The following is a 25,803-nucleotide window of genomic DNA, read 5'->3' as shown; positions in this document are numbered from 1 at the left end:
CACCCCAGTAACTGATATTATAAGGCAGCTCAGAAATGCTCTACCACAGCAGTCAGAAAAAAGCAGCACTTTACAGCTACTATTAATATGGGAGTTTAAAAAATATTTATACATATAAGCATGTTTCCATAAATACTTTCAGAAGGTAATGCAACATAACTTCAGTATAATCATGATTGTAAAATCATTTAAATGTAAAATAATTTGAACCCAACCAATTTCTAAAAATACATAATATACTACAAAAAACAGTGTCAGAGCTGTAAATAAAGCATATTATATAGACTGAGGAAGGATGTATACATATTGTCATGTGGGGGGATTTTAATGAGACTGTGCAATTTACTAGCTATTAGCTTGCTTGTATTTTCAGCGGTTCTAGCTCTCACATAAAACATCAATTGCAAACTCTATTATTTATGAAAACATATTGCTTCTCTTCCGTTTCAGGCAGTGTAATTCCGGAATGGCTATAGACATGCCTTAAGAAAAATATTAATAGACCTTTAGTATACAGTGCATCTAAGAATAGCCCATTGTCTCTTCATTGCTGCAGGTCTATCGTCTCATTTATTGGATGGTATCATTTTACTGAGCCCAGTTTAAAGCAGCAAACATCTAACCTAGTTGTTAGCTTTCATAGCAGCAGCAGCAGCAGCAGCGGGAGCTATCATTTGATAGTTTGCTTGCAGCCGGTTCAAGTTGGCAATGTCACCCAAGCTGATTTGAGACGCAGACATTTTTGCTGACTGGAGTCAGGCTATCTTTTCCAGTTTGCTGGAATAGACACAGACACTGATTGGGTCATGCTGAAAACATTCCAGTCCTATGAAGCAACTCTGTTTGTATATTTTAGGTTTGGCAGGACTAATGAATTAAAAATCTTGGACTCTTGACAGTTCACTGCTTTAATAATGCCTCTGATGGAAGGGTTTTTTGCCCCATGAAGCATGACAACACTGTAATCCTTCGTTGTTGGAAAAGGAAGGGAAGGGAAGGAACAGTGAAATTGTGAAGGAAAACGGAAAAGGGTGGTCCTGAGGGACTGAAAAGCCTATGGGAAGTGCAGGTAGCAGCATGTTGTCCTGACAGCTGTTTCAACTTCTCAGACCTTGTCAGTTTGCTGCTATGTAGCAGGTGCAGCCTTTTCTTCTATTGAATCTTTACTCCATAAAGGCAGCGACAAGCCAAGGCAGTGGCTGGCCCTGGATTATACAAGTGCAGACACTACTAAGTGAGGTAAGGCAACAGGTGTGAAAACTGAACTAACTGATTGAGTTGTAGCCACACTTGAGTTCTGTTGCAGATTAAAATAAATAAATAAGGAAGGATCACTCTGTTTCACAGGCAATTGAACTGAAGAACTGTTTCCTTGGGGGTTTTTTTAATTGAAAGCTTTTAGGTTTCATCAGGAAAGAGGGAAAAGGGGTATATTTGAGGCAATTCTTTTTAATTTATCTCACTGATGATATTCACACACAGAATGTTGTGAATGAACTTTCTGTCCTTTCTTTGCATAGATTCATTTTCTTTCATTCTCTGAGAGGAAGACCTTTTGAGATTCTTTGGTAAAGTACAGAGAAAACTATATGTATGTATTGTGAACAGGAAAAGTGGCTGCCTTTCTGAAAAGTGGAAAACCAAATATTTTAAAAGAAACTTACATTACCAGGATAAGAGAATGGTTTTTTTTTTTAAAAAAAAATGGCTTTGCTGCAGGCACATTTTAGCTTTGTACTCAAAATCCTTGTGCTTTTTAGCATATAAATTGTTTCATAGCTTGATCACTTTTTAACATGCCTTTCATGCATTGTTCCAAGCTATCCAAAGGATGAACATAGGAGACTTGTGGAGGGAAAAGTGATGATGATCTAGGTTTTCGAAATATATAACCTTTCTTTCTTTCATTCATGCTTTCTGTTTGTTTTGCAGTAGTTTAGTTTGGCCACAATACTGCGAGCAATAAATGATAATTACCATCTCAAATGCTTTTGTTATTGTAAAGAAGAGAAAATAAAGCAGTACTGTATTTAAACTCAATAATAATATTTAATCATACATGTATAGATATGATTTTACATAATTGATAGTAAGCTAAGTGATACATCAATAATATTTGTTATGTAGTTTTAATAGCCTAGTAAGGTAGTTAAGCTAAGGAATATGGATCTAAGTTTGGTTTATTTGCATTGACTAGGGTATAACTTGAGTTCCCAAACCTTTATATGTAAGTCTAAAGATTTTGGCAAGCTCTCTTCAGAACTAACACTGTTACAACCTGTGTTTGTGTAGCTATTAGCGGATTTAGATATTGCCATGATCATCTTACAGCATTTGAGAGAAATGGGACGTATCATCACAGCAAACATATTTCAAAACAAACCATGTACTTACTGCTTATGCTTTAGTAGACCAGGTACACTAACTTTGGTAATTTAGGGTATTGTATTTTAATAGTCTAAATGGGTCACTTTGAGATTGAACACAATATATTTGATGTGTTAGTCTTCCGGAGCCTGCAGATTGCATTAATGTGTCATCCTGAAATGAATGACAACACTCCGTGGCTTAAGCACATGTTTAAATGCTTTTCACAACTAGGATACTGTTACAGTTGCTAGATAAATGCTGAAAGAACAAGGTACATTGGAAAATAGATGTGGGCTGTCCAAATTCATGCCTACTACCACAACATCCTATGCTTCCAGTAGCACCTTAGAGACCAACTAAGTTTGTCATAGGTATGAGCTTTCGTGTGCATGCACACTTCTTCCTACGCTGTTAGAGAATGGTGTTAAGGATTTTTGTGTGTGTGTGTGAACTAGTTCTTGCTATCACAGATTTTTTTAAAGTGCTTCCAAAAAAACCAAAAAAACCCCACACAATAAGACTGCAAAGTCCAGACTTTCTGAAGGTTCTTGCAGTTTTAAGAGCTGCATTTACCATAATTTTCACTTCATAAGACGCACCTGGCCATAAGACGCACCTAGTTTTTAGAGCAGGAAAACAAGAGAAAAAAAAATCTGAATCACAGCCTCCTCGGGAGGAGAGCAATCCCTGCAGAGGCTTGGGAGGGAAGCTGCGTACCTGTCATATGGTTGGCGGGGTGCAGCTTCTATCCTAAGCCTCTGCGGGGATCACTCTCCTCCCGCAGAGGCTTGGGAGGCTTTCCTTCTCCCCACTTTTTTCTCCCCCTCCCCAAGCAGCACTGGCCCCTTTTCCAGCCTCCTCCTCTCCAATCCCTTTCGCCCAAACTCCTCAGGTGACGCCTGCAATTTCTCCCCTTCACTGCTGCCTCTCCTTTGCCCTCTACCATGACTCTCCACTTGCGGCAACCTACCTCCTCTCCCTTTGCCCCGCTTCTCGGTCCCCCTCCTCTCCCTCCCCTCTCTCTTTGCAGCTGCCTCTTCTCGCCATCCTCCGGCCAACATCCCCAGACCCATCAGGGGAAAGGGGAGGCCATCAGCAAAGCCTCTCTCAAAGAGAGCAGCCCGGGAGCACGAGGCAACGTTGCACAGCCTGTCCATCGCTCCCAAACCTTCCCGGGACAGGAGCCACTCCAGCATTGCTGCTTTAACGCGAGCCATGGAGGAGGGACGGATAGATGGGAGCCATATCTCTGCTTCCTTCCCTCCTCCGTGGCTTGCTTTTAAGCAGCAAAGTGGGACAGGAGCCGCTCTAGCTTTGCTGCTTTAAAGCGAGCCCCGGAGGAGGGACAGAAGCGGAGCCATGGCTCCCATCTGTCCCTCCTCTGCGCAGCATTCGCTTCATAAGACGCACAGACATTTCCCCTTACCTTCTAGAAGGAAAAAAAAAGTGTGTCTTATGTTTTAGCAGCACCATTAACCTGACATCATTGTGTCATCAGGTGGTTGCTGTCCAATCTGGATAAGGATGTGGCCCATGGAGCTCAACTCAGGACAACTCATTTACACTGAAATAGTGACAATAAGGTGAGCCACAGGTCATTTGTAAGACACATGGCTCACAGGTTCCAGGATCAGTCCCCAGTTTCTCTGGTTAAAATGATCTCTCCAGTGGCAAAGTTGTGATAGACCACTTCCACAAGCTTTAGGGAGGTAGATATGTATTCGTCTAGATATACCAGTGATCTGACCTATTGCAAGATAGCATTGTATATTAACACTGCCATTTTGTAAGCAAAACCCATTTGTAAAGCAATGGGCTGTTTTGTGCCAAAGAATTGTTTCCCTTACTTTTTCATTCTCGTTTTGTTTAATGGGTGTTCTCCACTACCTTCATTGATCAATCTTTGGTTGTTGGTGGTAGGGTTTCTAAAATGCCTTATATTGTGCAAAAACATGTAGAAATATCTTGGATGATAATGCTTAGAAAGGACTGGTCACAGATCAATTATGCATGTCCGCATGCCTACACCCATTGTGTAGACATATATAATTGCACTAAACCCTGCATTGTCCTAGGAAAAGCCAAGAATGGCAGCCAAATACAGTGAGCATCTCTGAAAAATTGTCTTGGCTAGCAATTGTTAAATGGAAGACTTGGATTTGCCTGGAAATATATATATAATGCCTATGCTCTGCCTCTCTCTGCACTTTGTGGACCTTATATGTGAAAGAATCATGACAGGGAATTTACTTGCAGGTAATTATGCTTTGCGATATTCCTGAACGTGAGAGAGGATTACACCAGAGAAGTTATGAAGATATTTGAAGAACATTCAAATCACATTGCATTGGCTTCTCAAGACCCATAAAATATGCAATATTTATATTTTGCAGCTGGAACACATACGTAAACGCATAGGCTCAAGTGCCCACATGATCACCACCGCAAGGGTACCTGCTGATAAACCGATACGAATTGCCTTCAGTCTAAATGACTCCGCAGGTAAAATTCAAATTGATTAAAGGTTCTTTGTCCTGGTTGTCCATTATTGCCACAAACTGGCACGTCAGTGCCACAGTTTGATTTTTCTTAGGTGTTTGAAATGATTTGGACTTATTATTATTATTATTATTATTATTATTATTATTAAATTTATATACCGCCCTATACCCAGAGATCTCATATATCCATCTAGTTGTTATAATCTTATTAGCAAACCTGTTTTGTTGAAATTGTTTATCAGGGCTCTTACTTGCAACAACAACAAAAAGACACAATCCTAGCACAGCAGGAGGCTGACATTACAGAATTCTGGGTGGATCTTTAGAAGGATATATATATATATATAGTATTAAAAAAAACGAGATTGGGTTAAAAAAATACCTTCCTGACCAAACTGAGGGAAGCTCTCAGGAAACAGCTGGTCTGAATTGTATGTTCCCTCAGAAACAAAAGAAGTAAAAAGTGGGTTGACGTTGTTCTTTATATTACTGCTGACTATTTGTTTAGTTTTGCAGCCTAAAGTGCAGGGTGGGGAGGGAGAGAGTTATGCCATGTATGTGTTACACTCCCTCTGCATCATTTATGTAGAAAAGTTATGTATGACTTAGTTTTCTGAAGGTTTTATAATAATTGCTGCATTAACCATTGGTGTCAAATGTTTTATTTTTTAATGACTAAGATTAATTTCAGGTCCTGAAAGGACTCCTGTACCTTTGAGTCCCTGTGAATAAAACTGCTATTATTATTATTATTATTATTATTATTATTATTATTATTATTATTATTATTATTAACCCCCCATCCATCCATCTGGCTGGGTTTCCCCAGCCACTCTGGGGATCAAACAAAAACTTCCCTAAACAGGACTGCCTTCAGGTGTCTTCTAAAAGTCAGATATGCCATTTGGTGTTTTGTTCTTAGTTGTAAAATGTTTGCTTCTGGTTAAGACTATAAGCTTCAAGGCTCAGTAGAGTGACTGCCTTGGGCAGCAGATGCTACTGGGTGGGAAGATGTTGGACAACAGAGCTGTGCATGCTGCTGACCTGTATATCCCTTATCCCAGCCTTTGGGGGTAGTGCAGGATGTTGTCCCATCACCAGTGTTGAAGCATGATTCAACTGCCTGCTGGCTCAGCTTCCACCCCGCTGGAGGGGTGGAGCGGTCACCTTTCCTTTGCCTCAGGCAACAAAATTTTATTGGGCCTGCTGCCCTACTTGCCAGGGAGTTGAAAAGGTCAGACCAGGAAACTGGAATTTATGAGGGGGGAGAAGCAACTCAGAGAACAAGAAACTTTAAAACAGACTTTATTGTGAAGCAAAGATGCTGAGTGGAGGTGTTGGAATATATATATATAAGTGAGGCTGGCAAACAATGTTTAATGTTTTGTCATGATTTTATATATGCTGGAAGCCACCCAGAGTGGCTGGGGCAACCCAGTCAGATGGACAGTGTAAAACTATTATTATTATTATTATTATCAGAGGAGAGAGCCAGAAATCAAGAGAAGCTAGGATGGAGAGTGCTGCAGAAGCTCCACAGTGCAAGGACAAAGAAGCTGAGCTGAAAGTGAGGAGGCTGGGTGTTGCACTGCAGTGGACTAGAATGAGCAGAAGAAATGGCTTTTTGGTCATGAGTAAAGCAGGGTGGGGCTGTGGTCTAAACCACAGAGCCTAGGGTTTGCCAATCAGAAGGTTGGCGGTTTGAATCCCCGCGACGGGGTGAGCTCCCGTTGCTCGGTCCCAGCTCCTGCCAACCTAACAGTTTGAAAGCACATCAAAGTGCAAGGAGATAAATAGGGACCGCTCCGGCAGGAAGGTAAACGGTGTTTCCGTGCGCTGCTCTGGTTCGCCAGAAGCAGCTTAGTCATGCTGGCCACATGACCCGGAAGCTGTATGCCGGCTCCCTCGGCCTATAGAGCAAGATGAGCGCCGCAACCCCAGAGTCGTCCGTGACTGGACCTTGACCTTTATAGCAGGGAAATAGATTAAACAAGTTTAGGTGGCTCCCCCCCATTGTTCTTATGGTTAATGGCTAACTCTGTTTTAAAAATTATTTTCCTCTACCCCAAACCATTATTACAACAGCTGACAACTTGATTAAACTCTACAGCAAAGGTAGGAACCAGTGGTGGTCCTGAGATTGTTGAATTACACTTCCCATGTCCTTGACCATTGGCCATGCTGGCTGGGGCTGATGAGAGTTAGAACCCAACCAATGGTTCCCCACCTCTGTAGACTATAGGTCATTGGTGATGAAGCACATCTTTGAATTCAGAAGGTACCAGGTTCGATTTCTAGCATCTTGAATGAAAGTAATATTGGGTGGCAAGTAATATGAAATACCTTGTGCTTAAGACCTGGTAGAACTGCTGTCAGAGTACGCAACTCTAGGCCATGCCAGCCACCTCAGACCATGAGATCAATCAGGAGAGCTTTGCTTGTAGTGCAGGCATCCCCAAACTTCGGCCCTCCAGATGTTTTGGACTACAATTCCCATCTTCCCTGACCACTGGTCCTGTTAGCTAGGGATCATGGGAATTGTAGGCCAAAACATCTGGAGGGCCGCAGTTTGGGGATGCCTGTTGTAGAGCGTCCAGCGAGTATTGCTCTTGGTATTTGAATGGAGGGCAGGGCCTTCTCAGTAATTGCACCCTGGTTTTGGAACTCTGTCCCTTTAGAGGCATGGATGGCACCATCATTGCTGACCTTCGTCATCTAGTCAAGAGCTTTCTGTTCTCTGAGGCTTTTAGACGAGTTGTGTAGCTAAGGTTGCCATATTTCAAAAAGTGAAAATCTGGATACAAAAGTTGTTGAAACAAAATTAAGGTTTTTTTGTTTTGTTTTGTTTTGCCAAGGTTGTTGAGCTGGGCACTGTTGGGCACTGTTTCTGGGCCGAATCCCAGCTACCCTTTTCTGCATTGTTTATACTGGTTGCTTTTATTTTAAAATGTATCTGGTTTTCATCTTTCTTTTTATTCTTAAAAACCACTTTGAGACTTTGGATGAAAAGCGGTCTAAAAATCATATAAAGAATTTAAATTTAAAGAAATGGGTAAAGTCTGACCTGTCCAATGTAATGCAGCTTTCTATGCTTAAAATGTTCTTCATAAATTGTATGGAATTGGATATATACCACTGATGGCGATCTCAGGTTCAATCCATGGCATTTCCAATTCATATACAATTAAATTAAGGTAAAGGTAAAGCGGGGAGTGGGTGGTGCTATGGTAAACCACTAAGCCTCTTGGCCTTGCTGATCGGAAGGTCGGCAGTTTGAATCCCAGTGACAGGGTGAGCTCCTGCTGCTCTGTCCCAGCTCCTGCCAACCTAGCAGTTCGAAAGCACGCCAGCACAAGTAGATAAATAGGTACCACTGTGGCGGGAAGGTAAACGGTGTTTCTGTGCGCTCTGGTTTCCATCACGGTGCTCCATTGCGTCAGAAGCTGTTTAGTCATGCTGGTCACATGACCCGGAAAGCTGTCTGTGGACAAATGCCAGCTCCCTGAGCCTGAAGTGAGATGAGTGCCGCAACCCCATAGTCGCCTTTGACTGGACTTAACCATCTAGGGGTCATTTACCTTTACCTTTTTTACCACCATTAAATTGTTAAAAATATTGTGTTAAAGAAATACTCTTGTTAGAAATGAAAATAGTTGTATGGGCTTCTTGAGTTGCCAAAAGAAGTATCAGTATCCAGTATCCTTGTCAAAATGTTAAATGTTCTTAGAGCAGCTGTGCTACCAATGTGACTTGAATCATGTGTTGCCTTTCCTTTTGGGCATTCACTGTGATTCAACTTTCTTCTTTTAGAATATTTGGTTTGATTTTTTTTAAAAAATGCACAAAGCGTTCTGTTGTGAAAAGTGAAACACTTGCAACTGACAATAAAGATGTTGCATAAAATTCAGAAAGTAACAGCCCTTATGAACTTGCTTACTGAGGACTGTAGTGTTAATTATGAGAAGGTAATTAACATACCCAATATTTAAATAGCCACCCTAGGGGAGACAGAAGGATTAGGACCACAGTGCACAACATGTAAGGGATTTAACCCTTTCTCCTCATTACGGTCCTGATGAAAATCCCATCAGCACCAATGAGTATTAGGGCTGGAGGAGATTTTGATTGGGACCATGCGATAACCTCCCCTCCATGTGCTATTATTTTTTTAAAAACTGTCAATATTAATTGCTTAGGCACAATTAGCATCACAACTAGTTGAGGCTTCTGAAAATAGACCTAACAGTTGTAGAGAAGTAGAGCAGATGTACTTTCATCTCTTTGGAATCAAACCTTTTCTTTGTGGGGGGAAATAGTTCTGGTTTGGAGCAAAAGCTACTTGTGGGTAGTGCTGATTGGCTATTGGTCATTACATCACAGGGAGCACTCCTCCCCGGCCCCTTGGGAATCCTCTGAGCAGCTTGTGTGAAAATAACTATTTGAAAATGTTTTCTTTAAAACAATTGTGCAAAGGATTAAAACACATATTGGTAAACATAAATGTAGTACTTTGAAAAAGCGAAGAAAGCTTGCACCTAGGGATTGATACATTTGTAAATTTTGGATTCTCTCAGTTTTTCATTTTTCTCATCTTGAGTCAGTTTCTCTGCAGTTCCCCATCAGCTTGTGATTTATTTATTTTTTTAAGTTCTCATGAAAATTCACCAACGTTTTAGTGTGATTTTCTCCAGATATGCACATTATTGCAAGCAAATTTACCTAATGCAATGCATTTTTGAATGTTATTTTAACTACCAGTAATATGTTGATATTTATGCCTACTGTCCCCTAATATACACATTTTTACACATTATTTGGTTATAGAACAGCACTGCAAAATTTGGAAAAGTGAGAATTGTGAGTGAAAGCTGTGTTTCAGTTTGCATACTGTGATTTAGGGCTTATCCACACTTACCTTTGGCCCTACTCTTTCCAGCCAGAGGTCCACACCTTAACTCTCCATTTCTCAGGATTTTTTCTTTGGTCCTGAGCTTTCCCCATGAAAACTCACTCTTTAAAGTTGAATTGGAGCAAATGTCAGTTCGGGATTTCTGTGGATTGACATTTGCTCCAATTGAGCTTTAAAGAGTGCATTTTCACAGGGAAAACTCTGGAGAGAGAAAAAGGGAGAGCTTTAAATTGCAGACTATGCCTGGAAGGAGCAGAGGACAAGTAAGTCTGGATAAGCCCTTTGGGAGTTCTGCATTAAAATGTCAACCCAACTGCATTTATCCCCCATACCTAATTGCAGTCCTCCTGGAACACTGGCTGGAAGAGCAAGTCTGGTGTCTGACTCAGCAGCTGACTTGATAGAATGAGTATTGGCATCCAAATTCCAATACCAAGAGGAAACTGGATTGGCCACTGTAGCTGAAAAACCAGCTGCAACTCTACTTTTAAAATATTAGGTCTGTCTTCACTCACACCTCTTGCCAAGCATGCTTAGAATTGCAGGTTTAGGGCTTTTCCAGACTCTTCATGGACATCTGTAAGAATCTTCCCAGGACCAGGCAAAGCATGTACATACATAACTAGCGCCGTTTCTGGTAGACCTGGTGACTAAGTGGCAACAAGGCTTAGACACCAGTTCCACTAAGCTGGGTAGACCTGGCCTGTGAAGAACAATACCAAATCTAATCCTTCAATGTTTCCTAGTAGGTATCTACTGCTCATCAACAGGTAGACCTGGTGTCCAGATGACATCCTACCATCTATGGCGAAAGCTGTTAATTTTGTCCCTGGCTCCTTTTACCTCTCCAGCCTTTAATTGCACTGGGTAGATTCACTACTGCCCAATTACAGCTACATTAAAATCCTGGATTTCTGAATTAACAATAATAATAGTACCTTTGACATAGGGAGGATTATTTCCAGCCATACTTGCCTTTATTTCTTGAAAGAATTTAGTTGGCCAAAGTAACAATAGACATATCACATTGTGATATTAGTGAGCCATTTGATATCATATCACATAACATGCATATAAATAAACCAGAGATATTTAGATTAAACCAGATGCAGGAAGAATAAAGCCTTGAGCCCACACCAAACCCACCAAAGCTTTCCCCTTAGCCCAAGCAGTCTCATGCTGCCTTGTGGCAACCAGCCAGGGATCTAGTCATTCCATTCTCATTCCAGGAGAAAAGGAGAATGTAACCACTACCCAGCTGTCCACTCTTGACATTCTGCTATAGTAATATTTGATGGTCCTTCCTCTTTTGTCCTCTGGCATGATCCCAGAATACAAAATACATGTTCTGACTATCTCAGTATGATGTTGCATTTTTAGCCCCTTGTCCCTATAAAATACATGCAAGTAGCAGTCAGGAATAGATCAGGCCTCTGTTTGCATGTACTGTAAGAATAATAGAATCATATAATTGTATTGTTGGAAGGGACCCCGGCAGTCATTCATTCTTGAGATGGGAAAATGCATAGAAGAACTTGACTTCAACAGGCAAGCAGCACAAGCCATGTTCAAGTAACGAGCTGAAGCAGAGAGTTGTACTATGTGAAACCATAAAGTTCTGGAAGGTTTTATTTGCATTCTGTTGGTCATACAGAATGCCGCCTTTCCACAGTTCAAACCATTCTCAAGGTGGCTTACAACATAAAAAATACATAACTGCAACATAACACAAGTAGTTATAAACAGTAAATAAACTTTTAAAAATAGACAATTAAACCAAACAATTTTCACATAAATCATGACAAGATTTATAAAAAAGATACAAAAAAGCAGCAACAACCCTACCCCCCCCAAAAAAAACCCAAACACCCCAGCCCAAGACTATAACTAGTGTTTATCTATGACCTTTCTGGGTCCTGATCCCTTATTTTTAGGGGAAATGGATGCAGTCATTGGGCTTAGACTTAATGGAACCACTGTGTCAATTAAAAGTAATAATAATTAGATTATCTGTAAAACTGTGAGAAAGTTGAACTTAATGATTCCCTAAGTCCAGTGGCATTTAGTACTGTCATTCAATGGGCTGCTATCCAAGAAGGTAGCCTCGGGCTTCTTCACAACTATATGTTACATATTTGATGCTCATGTGATGGATGAAGCCCTAAAGGTGATTCCATGTACAGTAAAATCATTTGCAAAGAGCTGCAACCCTGCACAGACCCACCCCCACCCCCCAAGCAAAGCATATCCGTTTCTTCCAAATTCTCTGTTTCTACTGTAGAGCCTATGCTCTACAGGGGTTGGGAATTTTTTTTTCAAAAGAAGAGCTGCATTCCCATCTGGGCAGTCTTCCCAAGGGCCACACGCCAGTGATGACCGAGGTCAGAGGCAAATGTCAAGTTTACACACACACACACACACACACACACACACACACCTCAAATCTTCCATCCATGCCACCAGAATTCAAAGACACATTCCAGCCAGACCAAAACACGCAAGGGGGTTGTGAAATAGGGCTGCTGAGCTATGGCCTAAGGAGAGTGGGTGTGACTGAGGGCTAGATAGAGGCGCACGGGGGCCATATTTGGTACTCAGGTCCTCCCCTTCTTTAAGTAATTGACCATATTATATGTTTGTATAGATGTTTGTATAGATGGGAAACACATATAAGCATGCACATTTCTTCTTTGCTTTACATCAGCTGATGATGTAGTCTGCCTCTTCATAATTGTTAAGATTTCAAAATAATGATTTAAACTTGTTTTCTTTTCAGATGATACACCCCCTGAGAATGCTTTTCCTTTGGCTTTTCCAGATTTAGAAAAGCAGCTCCAGGTGACTCTTTTATTTAATACTAAAATCCATAGTGTGAACTACGTAACTATCAAAAATGGACTTCTGCTGTTGTAGTGAGTGATTGTCAATGTATGTACTCAAACTATAAAAATGAAAAGCATGGAAATACAGGCTGTTAGACTTTTAAAATATGCCCTTGTGAGTTCCAAAACCTCCCTCTTCTCTTCACAAAGAAAAAGACCACATGTTTGGCAAGCTGAAAATGCTTTATTTACAAACTCTCCAAAGCTCAGGTTCATGTGCTTTTCCATGCAGCATTTAGAAAAGTTGCACAGGCAGTAATACTTGGCTTAGCTACAGTGGTGAAAATTTTTAAATTATACTATTGGTATAGGAACTTAAGAGACACTTGTTAGAGCCATGGGTCTGAGCTTGGAGCAATCAGCGCAGACCTCACAAGTTGAGCTTCTCTGGTAGACTGAGGTACAACAGTAGGCTTGATTCCCTTTCCCCCAAAGTGAGCGGACATGACCTAACTAAGCCTGGAAGGACAACTTGCTTTGTGGTATTAACCCCTTCACACATTAATTAGACTTAAGTATGTTGGTCACATGAGGCTGGTTATCCCACATTTATAAAGTGAAATATCTCTTCCTGAGACAACGGGAGGCCTTCAGGTAGCAAAGAAAAAAGAAATTTCATCCCACCTTGAGCAGTGTTAGGAGGTGATTAATTTTGAAGCAACCTTTCCAGACACCTCTCAATATACCTTTCATCTGACTCAAACTCTTTCTTTTCTTTCTCATTCCCCTCTGGATCTTTCTCCCAGCCACCATCTCCATCTCCATCTTTTCACCCCAAGAGATGGCAGGTGGCAGCTGTAAAGTAGTTCTATGCTGAAATCTGTGCCCTGATCAGTGAAAGAGGCTTCCAGTGTTCTGCCTCATTATCAGGGCACTTGAGAATTTATTTAGAATACTGTATCTGTTAGCTTACCTTTTCCTTGTGAGGGGGCCAAGGGTACTGGGTGAGTTATTCTTTCCAGTAAACATTTCTCCAGTACTCTGCATTCTCCCAAGCTGCGTGCACTTCCTGATCTAAAAAGGCACATGGGAGAAGTTACTCAGGCTAGCTTTCCTGGAGCTTAAGTGAAGCACGGGCACCCAGGAAGTCTGCAAATGCAGTCCTCTGATGAGATGATGTGCAGAATGAAAGAAAGGATACTTCACCCACCTCAGAAGTAAGCTGCTTCACATCACCTATGAGAATTTCACTGAAATCAGCGCTCCCCTTTTTTATAATTTTTGGACATGATTTCTTTTCTCATTGACCGACGGACAATAGTTTAAAAAATGCAGGAGAAATTCTTGGCTCCACACTAATTTAAAGGTGAAAGGAGCAGAAGGCGAGGGACAGAATCTTTCACCCACCCAGAATGTCAGTCCAAGAAGGGTGAACTGCCATTTTTATTTTTAAAGAAAAAGTAGATGGAGCTGCAATTCAGCTCATGGGTTTTACAGTGTGCAGTCCTATGCATATTTATACAGAAGGAAGTTCTGTTGCAGCCATAGTTAAACAGTCTCTGTTATTCCTTCCACACATTTTAGAACTGAATCCAACCCTTCTATAGTAGGAGAAATGTTGCAAAAAGTTAATAATGATGAGCAGGAAAATGGAGAAGCCCTGAGGTCAGGGAAAGGCAAGGGATCTCCCTTTAGGAAGTGAATCAGTGGTCCATTAGTTAACATTTATTGGGGGAAATGAATGGCACTGTTACCAACACAGTGCCTGTGGCTATATCTGCAATGTATGCATGCTAATAACAGGTCAGCTATGTATACATTGTATGCTGCACTATGCAAGCAAGAATAAGATTTAACAGTTTTAAAATTATCCTTACCAGCAAGGTATAATATTTTAAATTTGCAGAAGACTTGGAGAGACAATAAAGCTTCCTGTCATCAACCTTTCTTATATTGTTGAACTAGGAGCAGCTTAATAAATTTACATAAAAACAAGTCCCAGTAAGGACAAAAACTTTGCTGAATATAGACAGCTTGAAGTACATGTTCAAGTGCGTCACTGGAATAAGAACACAGATTCAGACTGAGATCATGCATCTAGAAAAAGAAAGAATGCACTTTCCACATTTGGTTATTTGCAGCAAAGGACCTCTGCTCTTTTCTCTTTCCTTAAATAAAATCTAGACTAGAAGCTTTCTAGCAAAACATTAGCTCAAAATGTGGAAATTCTGCTACCCCACCTCCCATCAGTTTGGTCCCGCTTGTTCTCCTTAAAAGCTGCCTGGTCAAAATGTTACAGTGACAGTAGGCATTTTAACCAGCTGTCTGTATACTTTGCAGTGTGGTGTTCTCTTTGCTCCCTCCCTGGCCTTGCACTTTCTACTGGGTACATGAATCCTTTGGTCCCTAGGCCCCTTTCAGATAATATTTCCCACCTCCCACCCCTCATGGGTCATTTTGCATGTTACCAAGTTTCCCGCCCAGTGTACACTAAAGCAGTCACTGCCTGTATGATAGCAAACATGTATTTGCCACAAACAAACTTTGCATTTCTCAGTATTCACTTGAAATGCAGGGGCCATCACAGGTGCTCAACTATGATTTTAAAAAAATCTTGAAATGCACATTTGTGAATGAAATAAATATAAAAGAATGTATCTCTTTCAGATATCATGCTTCTTCAGTCCACTTTATATATGACATTTAGAAATACTGTACAGAATTAAAGGGTGTATGTCAGGCTTCCTCAACCTCAGCCCTCCAGATGTTTTTGGCCTGCAACTCCCATGATCCCTAGCTAGCAGGACACAGTGGTCAGGGATGATGGGAATTGTAGTCTCAAAACATCTGGAGGGCCGAGGTTGAGGAAGCCTTGTGTATATCATGATGCAGAGCGAGTATTTGGTTTTGAATACACCAATCGGGCAAATGTGTGCTCTTTCCTGTATTCCTCTTTCTTTGTTTTCTGTGCCGTGGGATAGTTTTTCCCGCAAAGGAAAATAAAAAACAGCTACAGAGAAGGTGATAAATAATTAATAGAAGTCTGATTCATAAGTGTTGGGAAACACAGTTCTTACATGTCTTATTACAGTATAATCTAACAGTCATTTGCTGCCTTGTGATCTTGTGAACAGTTCAATGCAAGTTCATATGTATTTGGAAGTATTTAAGATTTTCTGAACATGTCTTTGACACAGATGAAACAGGACAGCTACATGCTTTCCACCTCACATTTAGATCTGGCTATAGTAGGGGACAGACTAAATTGGATGGGCATCTCTAAAGATACAAGATGGAGGCCACTTGAGCTATTAAAATTTCAGTAAGCAATCCATGCAAGTGGCTGACTAAAAATGACATTGGGGGAATGAGAGGCATGGAAAGAAGGAAATGACAGATTTGTTAGACAGATGGGCTGCCTTTCTCTTTATAGGAGGCCAGGGGTGGATGGAGAAAGACACGGGCTGCCTAAATCCAGAATAAAAAAGTTTTCTAGTTTTGGAAAGGGGATTTACTGAGAGGATAACAATAGAAACATTCATGAAAGCCTGAACATATTATAAGGCAAGTTGAGTACTGGTCACAAACCAGAAGTATGCATTTGGTTGCTTTTTAAATAGCCAAGAAAACTATAGATGACTATTAATCCAAACTTGAAACCATGCACTAATTAAGCGTAACATCAAGCAACATCCCTGGCCTATGTTAATTTTCACTACCTTTGTTTCACACGAGAACCACAGTTATCAGTTCTATTTGTTCTTTTCTCTTACCCCCAGATTTAGCTTTGTATTTGGGGACACATTCATTTCCCCCTACTCCCTCAGCCAAAGCACATTTTGCCTCCTAAGCCCTCACTGTAGAACTATAGTCTCATATTTTCAGAATCTCTGTTATGTTTATCCTGCCCTTTGTTGCTATTTTTTAAAATCTGTCCTTACCATTTACAAATGTCCTGGTCTTTACAGATGTCTTGTTTCCTCTCCAAAAACTAAACAGTGGGTGCTTTTATGAGCATTTCAAATCTCAAACATCTTTCTCTTTGCTTTCCACCATCCAACGAACTGTACTAGTGTTTCTTTTAGGCCCTTACCTGGTAGTAGATAATGCTTTTGAAGGAGCGGGTCATGTTTGGAGAATATCCAGGTAGTGTTCAATTAAATTTTACTCAGAGTAAAGCTAATGAAATTAATGGACCTTACTTAATCATGCTCGTTAACTTCACTGGGTCTACTCTGAGCAAAACTTCACTGGGTCTACTCTGAAAGTCTCTGGTGTTTGCTGAACTAGACCATCCTTTGCCCATCTGATGCCCTCCAGTTGATTTTGACTGCAAGCTCCAATCCAACCTAGCTTGATCAATCTGATGGGAGTTGTGATCCAAAGCACTTGGAGGGCATTGGCCTGGTGAAGGCTGAATGGGATTGTGGAATTCAAGCTCCACACAGGTGTTGGTAACAAAACTGGTTTCCTAATGGTGTTCTGTGTAGGAACTTGGCAGCAATGGCCCTACCAATTAAGCAGAGTGCAACTGCTTCCTCTGCTGGTCAATCCTGGCAGGTGGGGAGCAGTGGCAGCCTGTGGTAGGACAGATCAGTGTGTCCCAGGTAATCTGCTTTGCATCCCTAAGCTAACCTGCTGCCCTCAGGTGTGGTGAAGGATGCTGTCCTAGCATCAGGGCTGAAGTAAGACAGAACTGCCATTCTCATCAGCTTCTATATTTTGCCTTGTGATGTGTCTGAATACCAGGTACTGGAAACCACAGGAGGAAGGAGTGTTATTGTGCTTGGGTCTTACTTGTGGGCATCTGGTTGGCCCCTGTGAGAAAATAATGTTGGACTAGATGGGTCTTTGGCCTGATACAGCAGGCTCTTCTTACATTCTTATGTTTTTACTGTATATCCTTCATCTAAGGCAGCAAAAGGTTTTGGGCCAGCCCTTCAGGGTTCTTAGAGGACTCTTGCAGTAGAGCTACTTCTAGACCAACAGAAGGGGTCAGGAATCTAGAAGAATTTATAGTGCTTAAATACAACTCGCATTATTTACTCCATTGATGAGAGAAATGCACCCTGAGCCTGTTCAGGGGCACTTTGATTTGTTCCTACACCTTATGCTCTAGGTCAAGAGTTGCTTAGATGGCACCTCTAGATGCACATGCATTCGCAAAGGCTTTCCTTAGTGTCCACAGTGGCCTCCTCTCCCCCCAGCTGAAATCAGACTTGAAAGAAGCATTCTATTGTAGCTAATATAATAGGTTGTGGTGTGTGCTTGGTTGGTGGGGGCTTGGGAATTTCTCCAGTTTCCCCCAAAAGGTTGGCAACTGCTGTTCTAGGTTAATTCCAAATATTGAAAACAAATGTGGGGGCTGTGTACCCTGGTGAACAGGGTACACAGCCCCCACAAATTATGCCCCATACCTTGGAAGATGTGGCATCATTCCTAAGGGTAGGAATTTTGACTTGCCATAGTTTCCCATTCTCACAGATAATACATACACAAATCCTAGAGTATCTCTGCTCATAACAATAGCCTTTCCCTAAATGTTTATGTGCTAAGAGCTTTTGTTGTGTCCCCTCATGCAGTCCCTGTAAAAATTACTGAAGGAACAGTGATTGACTGCTTGATGTCCACTTTAACCTTTTGTATCTCCCATGGCTTTATGTGTAGCCAGTCTTTAGAAGGAAAATATTGGTGACAGAAAAGCACAGTGGTGAGAATGTCAGGTTTGGAAGTAGGTAAAACCATGTTCAGATTGAAGGAGAGAAGATATTTAAGATCTCCACACACACACACACACACACACACACACACACTGGACAAGGGGTATGGAAACAGCAATAATATTTACACTGAACTCAAAGAGAATTACAAGCAGCCATCTGCTTCTTTGTTGTAGCATTATCACTTATTTAGGTGAAATCATTTGCCATTCTTCTTTTAGTGAACTCTTATTGAAGTGACATATTGAAGGTTAGCGAAAATACTATGCCATTTTAAAAGGCTGAATGCAAGTATGAATGTGCTGTGCCACTCCCAACAGAGTGCCTCCAAGTATTTTTCTCCACAAATAGAGGAGACTAAAAAGAGGGAGCAGGGTTAGAAATAGATTCTCTTTTAGATCAGAGGAATGCTGGGTGCTTCTCAACTGGGCAACAAACTGAGTTAAGATGAATGAACTATGTATTTTCTTTTTCTACTTAAGCAGCTTGTTGCTGTATTGTGAGAAGTTTACTTACCTTTTTCAAAGTGTGTTACACACAGTCCATGGTAACAGACAAATTGTGGCCACTGATTTTCGTCTGAATTAAGGTGCTGCTCATTCAAAGGCACAGAAAGGTGTCTCCAGAATAACTACTGAATGATGATCTAGATCAGGCATCCCCAAACTCCGGCCCTCCAGATGTTTTGGACTACAATTCCCATCTTCCCCGACCACTGGTCCTCTTAGCTAGGGATCATGGGAGTTGTAGGCCAAAACATCTGGAGGGCCGCAGTTTGGGGATGCCTGATCTAGATCATATCAGAATATTTTTATTTACTAGACTTACAATGTCTCATGGAGTTCAGAGGGGGGTTACTCTCAGAAAAGGGAGGATAGGGTTCCAGCCTTAGGCTGCAATTGTATGTATACTTGGGAACAAATCCCACTCTAGACAGGGGAATCTGCTGTATGTCTAACCATGTGCAGGGCACATGGTCTTAAACTCCAAAACAGATGCTTTGAGGTACTTGTGGTCCTCCAGATATAGTTGGGCTTCTAACGTCCATCAACCTCAACCAGCATGACCAATGGGAGTTGTAGTCCAACAGTACCTGAAGGCTGCAGGTTTTCCCCTAAACCCCCCCCTCCAATATAAATACTAAGATCAGTTTCAGGGGTATATAATCGCCTTTTTGTGATGGAAAGAACACAACACTGAAAACTCTCCCTGCATCTTTACATTGCAGGAGAAGATCGGTAGTAGAATAAAAGCTCTCCTTTGGCCGGATTGTCCACCAATGCTGATCTTTAGGAACTGTTGCCAAACCTACAAAGCCCCCCCCCATCACTGCAAAGTATTTTATAAATAAATCAATAAACCCTCCTTAGTGTTGACATGCATAGGACACATTTCGGGGAGGGGGGGTGATGTCTCCTTAACAGAAAAATGTGTGGAATTCCTGTCTGGAAATTTCCCAGAAGATTAGCAATTAGATTTAGTACCAATAAGTATGCTACCTTCTAGCTTACCCCACTTCTTGTGGTCTGAGTTTCAACGGGCAATAACTGAGAGACGTATAAAGTGAACTGAGGTGGGTGCATCACGTAGTTCATTTTCCATTGCGCCTCAGCCTACATTGATGCAGTGAAAACGAAAATAATGGGAACATAAAAGCATACCTCATCAGAAGCTAGAGGACGTGCTCCCTGAACCATGAATTGTGATACATAAACAGTTCCTCAGCAGCAGTAGGTGTCTTGGTGGCAGTGCTGTCCTCATAGGGACAGAGATTGGGTGGGGCAAGGCTGCAGCAAAATCAGAGCAGTTCTGGCAACCTGGGGAGACCCTCCTAGCAAACCAGAACTCACTTGACGTTACCTCAGCCACCATAGTCACTCCTGTCCTGACAGGTTCTGTGCCACCAGGAGAACATCTCTTCTGCCCTCTTCATGAGCCATCACTGGGGTTCTGTAGCATTAAAGAGCATGAATATTAAACTATTTGTTGCATCACTAGCAATGCCCAACCCAAGTGGTAAGGAGTTCTCATCTTTCCCACTCCCCACCCCAGTTATTGTTGCTTGGAGTACTACATCAGAATTTCAGTCTTTCCCCACTTGTCCATCATCTGCATCTGTTAGACCGAGTTGCCTTGACTCTGAGATGCTCTAATTGTGTCATAGTGTTCTCAAGTAGTGTTCTGGGCAGAATCTTTTCCACATTGTTAAATCTAGCATTAAAAGTCTTCATGGCCTTGCTCCATCCTATCTCTTTGCTTAATCTTTGTCCTCCTTTTTGGTGTTCATATCTAGTAATCCAGCAATAGATAATTAGCTCTTGTCCCTGCCCCCAGCTTGAAACCAAAACTCTCTGTATGTGTGACTCAGCTGTCTAATTTCTACATTTTGTTACCCATACCCCCACCCATCCCTCTGTCTCCCCATGTAAAAACTTTAGACTGTAAGCTGCTTGGGTCCACAGCCTGTATTTGCGCATTATGTCACTCTATAAAAAAAATACCTTGAACATAGTTACCACTGGATAATCAGGTATGATTACTCTGTAGAATGAAAATGTAAATTGTGAATACCAGTTGCTGGAAACCACAGGAAGGCAAGAGTGTTCTTGTGCTTGAATCCTGCTTGCTGGTTTCCCACAGGCATCTGACTGGCCACTGTGAAAACAGGATGCTGGACTAGATGGGCCATTGGCCTGATCCAACAGGCTCTTCCTATGTTCTTGTGTAAAATGCTTTATATTTGATATGATTAACAAACTGCAAGGCTGTACATGAATTGGATTGTGATATTATCTGTGTTGCAAGTCATGGGCTATGTAAGGCCATAGCCAAACCACCAGGGCTCTAATTGTCAGAAGTATTACCTCAGGGCCCAGGTTTGGATTTTATATCTTTGGAAATAATCGGTCACTCTTACATTGCCTTCTGTGTTCTATAATTTAGCTTATGTGACTTTGTTGCATTATTTAATTAAATAATTACAGTATTATAAAGCCGAAGCTGTTATTCATAAATATGTGTAACGTGAGTGTTCCATAGAATCAATTAGATCCTTAATACCGTTTGCAAATTAATACTACTATTCTTATAACAGATGCGAAAGGTGTCTTCTTTCTTAAGCTAATACTTTCATGAGACAATGCTCCACTCATTATAAGAACACAAATGATTTCATTAAAATAACATCTCAGTTTAAATTTCATTTCTGATTATTCATTTGAATGCTAAAAACCTTAAACTATTTCCCCCTTTATGTTTATGAAGCCTCTACCTCCTTGCCATGACTCAAAGGAATCTATGCAGGTGTTCAAACAGCACTGCCAAATAGCAGAAGAATACTATGAAGTCAAAAAGGAAATTGCACTGCTTGAAGAAAGAAAGTAAGTGTGTGTTTCCTTTTCTGAATAACTGTCATATACTTAGAAAGGTAACATCTGCATGAAGAATTTCTGCTTTAATCAAAGAGACTAGTTAAAATTAAATGAGTGACATCTAAGTTATGCTTAGAGTAAACTAATTTATTTAAATGGGTCTTCTCTGAATATGACTAACACAGGATATCATTCAGAGAGAGAGAGAGAGAGAGAGAGAGAGAGAGAGAGAGAGAGAGAGAGAGAGAGAGATTTCTTGTATTCCTCCTAAGTGTGTTATTTCTTTTTCTGCATTGTCTGTCTACATTGCAATCTTAAAGGTTAGATTCACAGAGGCATCCATAGGCAAGAGAAAGGCAATCATAGATTCATGTCCTGTGACCTGGAGAGGTTGGGGATGCATATCATTAATGGAGTTTGTCCTTACCTGTTTTGAGTATGGCGTCTTGGCATGTCACCAATACCATCTGGTAAAAATATTATTTGGATCTAAAAATTGCTATCTAACACATTGACTCTCAAGACAATATACGGTAATGTTCTGTGGGTGGTTTTGGCCTGCGTATCTGATGGCCTTGGGTATCAGGCTATCTTGTCATATCACTTTCCACTACGGTTGCTAGATCACTCTTCTTTTTATAGTTTGTCTGAAATCTTGGGAAATTGTTGCCAGTCTGCATAGACAATATTGAACTAGATGGGTCAATAGTTTGGCTCCATCTAAATCAGCTTCCTATGTTCCTATTTGGGAGGAGAAGATATGATTAATTGTAAAATCAAAACCAAATGTTTGTCTAAACATCTCCAATATACATTTATTCAGTTTATTCATGAAGGATTAAGCTTTCAATGTGAGTTATATAATATTTAAATTTTAGATTTAACCGCTTTTAGGGTTCATATGTCCCAGCCAGTATTTTCCCTCTTCCTGTTTCTTATACTGTAACTCACCCTGATACAGAAGTCTTCTGCTAGCTAATAAGAGTCCACAGAACAGCATTTTAATGTGTTTTGCTTCTTTTCATAGTTCTTTGGATCCAAGCCAAAGGGACACAAAGGACATTAAAAAATCTCTCTCTTTTTCCAGAAGGGAGCTGATCTCTAGGCTAGATCAAGCTGAGAAAGAAAACATGGATGCTGCTCAGCTAACTAAGGAATACACAGACCTGTCAGAAGAGAACCGGACACTGAAGCTGGCCCAGACGCAATGTGTCGAACAGCTGGAGAAGCTTAGAATACAGTATCAAAAGAGGCAAGGATCATCATAACTTTGAATGAACCGGTCTGAGCCAAAAAAAAATCTGGGCTCCTGTTCTGTGCTAGGCAAGTGTTCCTTCCCCCTCCAAGGTTTCCTCTGATATGTTGGAACACTTCAATTGCAGAATATGCAAATGTCTAAAATGGATTTAATGCTTGCCAGCCACTAGCTTAATATGTATATTTTTATTTGTTATATAATAGATATTTTATTTCAAGTAACATAATTGAATGCTTAGCTATCCCCATTATATGTCCAAATGGATCAGTGAATATATTTCTTCCAATTTTAGGAAGATACAAGCACACTAGAAACTGATTTGAATAGTCTTTATGTTGGGAAGTGGACCATACTAAGGCATATTAGTAGGAACACTGTTAAATATGGGGAACACTGGAGCGCACGCCTGTTCTTTCATGAACCTAAACAGCTTATGGGAGAAAAACTAGTTCATTTATCTGACAATATATGCCAAAGGGCAATCATACACTGAATAACTTTTAAAAACGAGTAACATGGCACCTCAATCACTTTCTTTAAATAACTATTGCTGTAATCCTATACAAAGTTACCTGGGACTAAGTCCTATTATGCTCATTGGGACTTTCTTCTGAGTAGACTTGCATAGGAACACATGGCAAATTGGCAACAGTGATTTGTACAACTTTGATGTGGCAAGGAAATGGAAAAGGGCACATTTCCTTGTATAGTACTGTACCAATCTTAACATTTTCCTTGAAAGTGAGCCCCATTGATCTTAATCTTATTTTAATGAGCTTGTAGTCTTTCCAAGAGGAGGTCTTATAGATATTTCAGGGACAGGACTTGCTTCTCAATATAAGTGTGCTCAGAATCAGAATGTTTATGTAATCCAAATTAATAATAGTAATAATAATTTTATTATTTATACCCTGCCCATCTGGCTGGGTTTCCCCAGCCACTCTGGGTGGCTTACAGCATATATAAAAACATAGTAAAACATCAAACATTAAAAACTCCCCGATTAGGGCTGCCTTCAGATGTCTTCTAAAAGCTGTGTAGTTCTTTATCTTCTTGACATCTGAAGGGAGAGCGTTCCCCAGGGAAATAATAACCTTTTCTGTGCATGACACCTTGGATTTGTCTATCCAGACTTTCCAGGTGTGGTTCCATGCAGTGAGCCAGCGGTTTGAATGTTGGTGCCATGCGCATCAGAATAGGTCAGTTTTCACACACCATCTTCTTGGCTGCCTGCAGCATTTTGAGTCTGAGTGATAACAGTGTGAGAAACCAGTTTGGGTGACATTTCGAAGCTGATTTAGTGCATAGCAAAGTCTGACTAAGAACTGGGGGCAGAAAGCATTGTGGGAATCGGCCTATATTGCCACATAGCTGCATCTTCAAGCCAAAGTAGATGACTTCAGATGAGATCTGTGATTGGATGTATTGACTTTCCTTCTCATTTTTTTCGTCTTAAAAGCACTCCTATGCCTGCCCGTCCCACCATTTCAATCAGGATCATAGTGCAGAGGGAGGCAAAGGCGTAACCAGATCTCATAACTGGAGATAAAGGAGCTCTTGAGAAAAGTACAGTCTAAAATGTCTGTCTGTGTGTATGAGAAAGAGAGAGAGAGAGAGAGACTTCTCCCTTGCCCTATGTAAATGACAGCCCTATGCATTGTCAGACAAAAATATTATTGAATTCCAGGCAATTCTGAGCATACTTTTAAATCAGATCCATTAATAGTGGTGAGCCCTAGTTCTGAGTATCGACTGTTAGGATCAGGATATTAAAATTATGTGTCATCTTTTTGGCATGCAAGAAATAGAAAAATAACATGAAGATACCAGAGTGGTAAACAGTTAAGATTATATAGTTGTCAGTTGGAGCACCAGTCTGAAAAGCATCACTTGGAAGTAAGTTCAGTAATGGGATTTCCTTTTGGGTAATGTGTTTAGGTTTGTGGTGTAAAAGTAGTGTAGTATCCGTATCAATTTTCTAGGAGAAATAGCTAAGCATAAAAGATTAATATCAAGTATTTCCTTCCTCTATTGGTAACTCTGTTTTCATGAATCAGCTAAAAATTCTTTGTTATACTTCCATTTCTATTCATACAGTATTTTTTTTCATTAAAATACAATTTTAAAAGTTACTTTGTTCCTGAATTTCCTTTCTACTTTGTTCCTGAATTTCCTTTCTCCTGTTAGTAAGTCATAGGTCTGACTGAGATGTGTGATTTGCTTATGCAGTATATTATAAGGTTTCTCTAAGTACAGTACGGGACCCAGGTGGCGCTGTGGGTTAAACCACAGAGTCTAGGGCTTGCTGATCAGAAGGTCGGTGGTTCGAATCCCTGCAACGGGGTGAGCTCCCGTTGCTCGGTCCCAGCTCCTGCCCACCTCGCAGTTCGAAAGCACATCAAAGTGCAAGTAGATAAATAGGGACCGCTCCGGCGGGAAGGTAAACGGCGTTTCCGTGCACTGCTCTGGTTCACCAGAAGCAGCTTTGTCATGCTGGCCACATGACCCAGAAGCTGTCTGCGGACAAACGCCAGCTCCCTCGGCCTATAGAGCGAGATGAGCGCCGCAACCCCAGAGTCGGACACGACTGGACCTGATGGTCAGGGGCCCCTTTACCTTTACCTTTAAGTACAGTACTTTAAACTGGTAACAATGGTTATGGTTCCAACTCAACTAAAGTGCATTGTAAATTCTCATGAAATTAATGGTAGATTTATGGTTATTTAAACCCTGTTGATTTAAACTGGGTTTAAATGCATTTCACTTTAGTTGGGTTAGGGTCTACGGTGTGACAAACTATATTTTAAAATTTGTGTGCGGAATTTACATCCTACGAGCTACAAAAGTTTGTA

General features: G+C 40.9%; 1 protein-coding gene across 5 annotated transcripts; it reads left to right on the top strand.

The window, feature by feature from the left end:
- The first annotated feature begins 861 nt into the window (after nt 1–861).
- MAP3K7CL (MAP3K7 C-terminal like) lies at nt 862–25,083 on the top strand. 5 transcript variants are annotated; one of them, XM_035115821.1, is made up of 7 exons: nt 862–1,239; nt 1,521–1,568; nt 3,869–3,953; nt 4,764–4,872; nt 12,557–12,618; nt 21,587–21,702; nt 22,781–25,083. In XM_035115821.1, the coding sequence occupies exons 4-7, from the start codon at nt 4,803–4,805 to the stop codon at nt 22,959–22,961; spliced, it is 429 nt and encodes a 142-aa protein (XP_034971712.1). In that variant the 5' UTR covers nt 862–1,239; nt 1,521–1,568; nt 3,869–3,953; nt 4,764–4,802; the 3' UTR covers nt 22,962–25,083. The 5 variants fall into 5 exon arrangements, with proteins under 5 accessions (XP_034971712.1, XP_034971710.1, XP_034971711.1 ...); XM_035115819.1 differs by lacking the exon at nt 3,869–3,953; XM_035115820.1 differs by lacking the exon at nt 3,869–3,953 and having other exon boundaries at nt 1,521–1,591.
- Nucleotides 25,084–25,803: the final 720 nt, after the last annotated feature.

This window comes from Zootoca vivipara, chromosome 4, assembly GCF_963506605.1.
Source record: "Zootoca vivipara chromosome 4, rZooViv1.1, whole genome shotgun sequence".
NCBI classification, from domain to species: domain Eukaryota; kingdom Metazoa; phylum Chordata; class Lepidosauria; order Squamata; family Lacertidae; genus Zootoca; species Zootoca vivipara.
The sequence above is the reverse complement of the archived record's forward strand: the minus strand, read 5'-3'. Positions and strand labels throughout refer to the sequence as shown.

Coding starts and splice junctions, on each gene's coding strand:
- MAP3K7CL (XM_035115819.1), top strand. CDS start 4,803: ATGATCACCACCGCAAGGGTACCTGCTGATAAACCGATACGAATTGCC. Junction 4,873..12,556: donor CAGTCTAAATGACTCCGCAG/GTAAAATTCAAA, acceptor TTTTCTTTTCAG/ATGATACACCCCCTGAGAAT. Junction 21,703..22,780: donor GCACTGCTTGAAGAAAGAAA/GTAAGTGTGTGT, acceptor CTCTTTTTCCAG/AAGGGAGCTGATCTCTAGGC.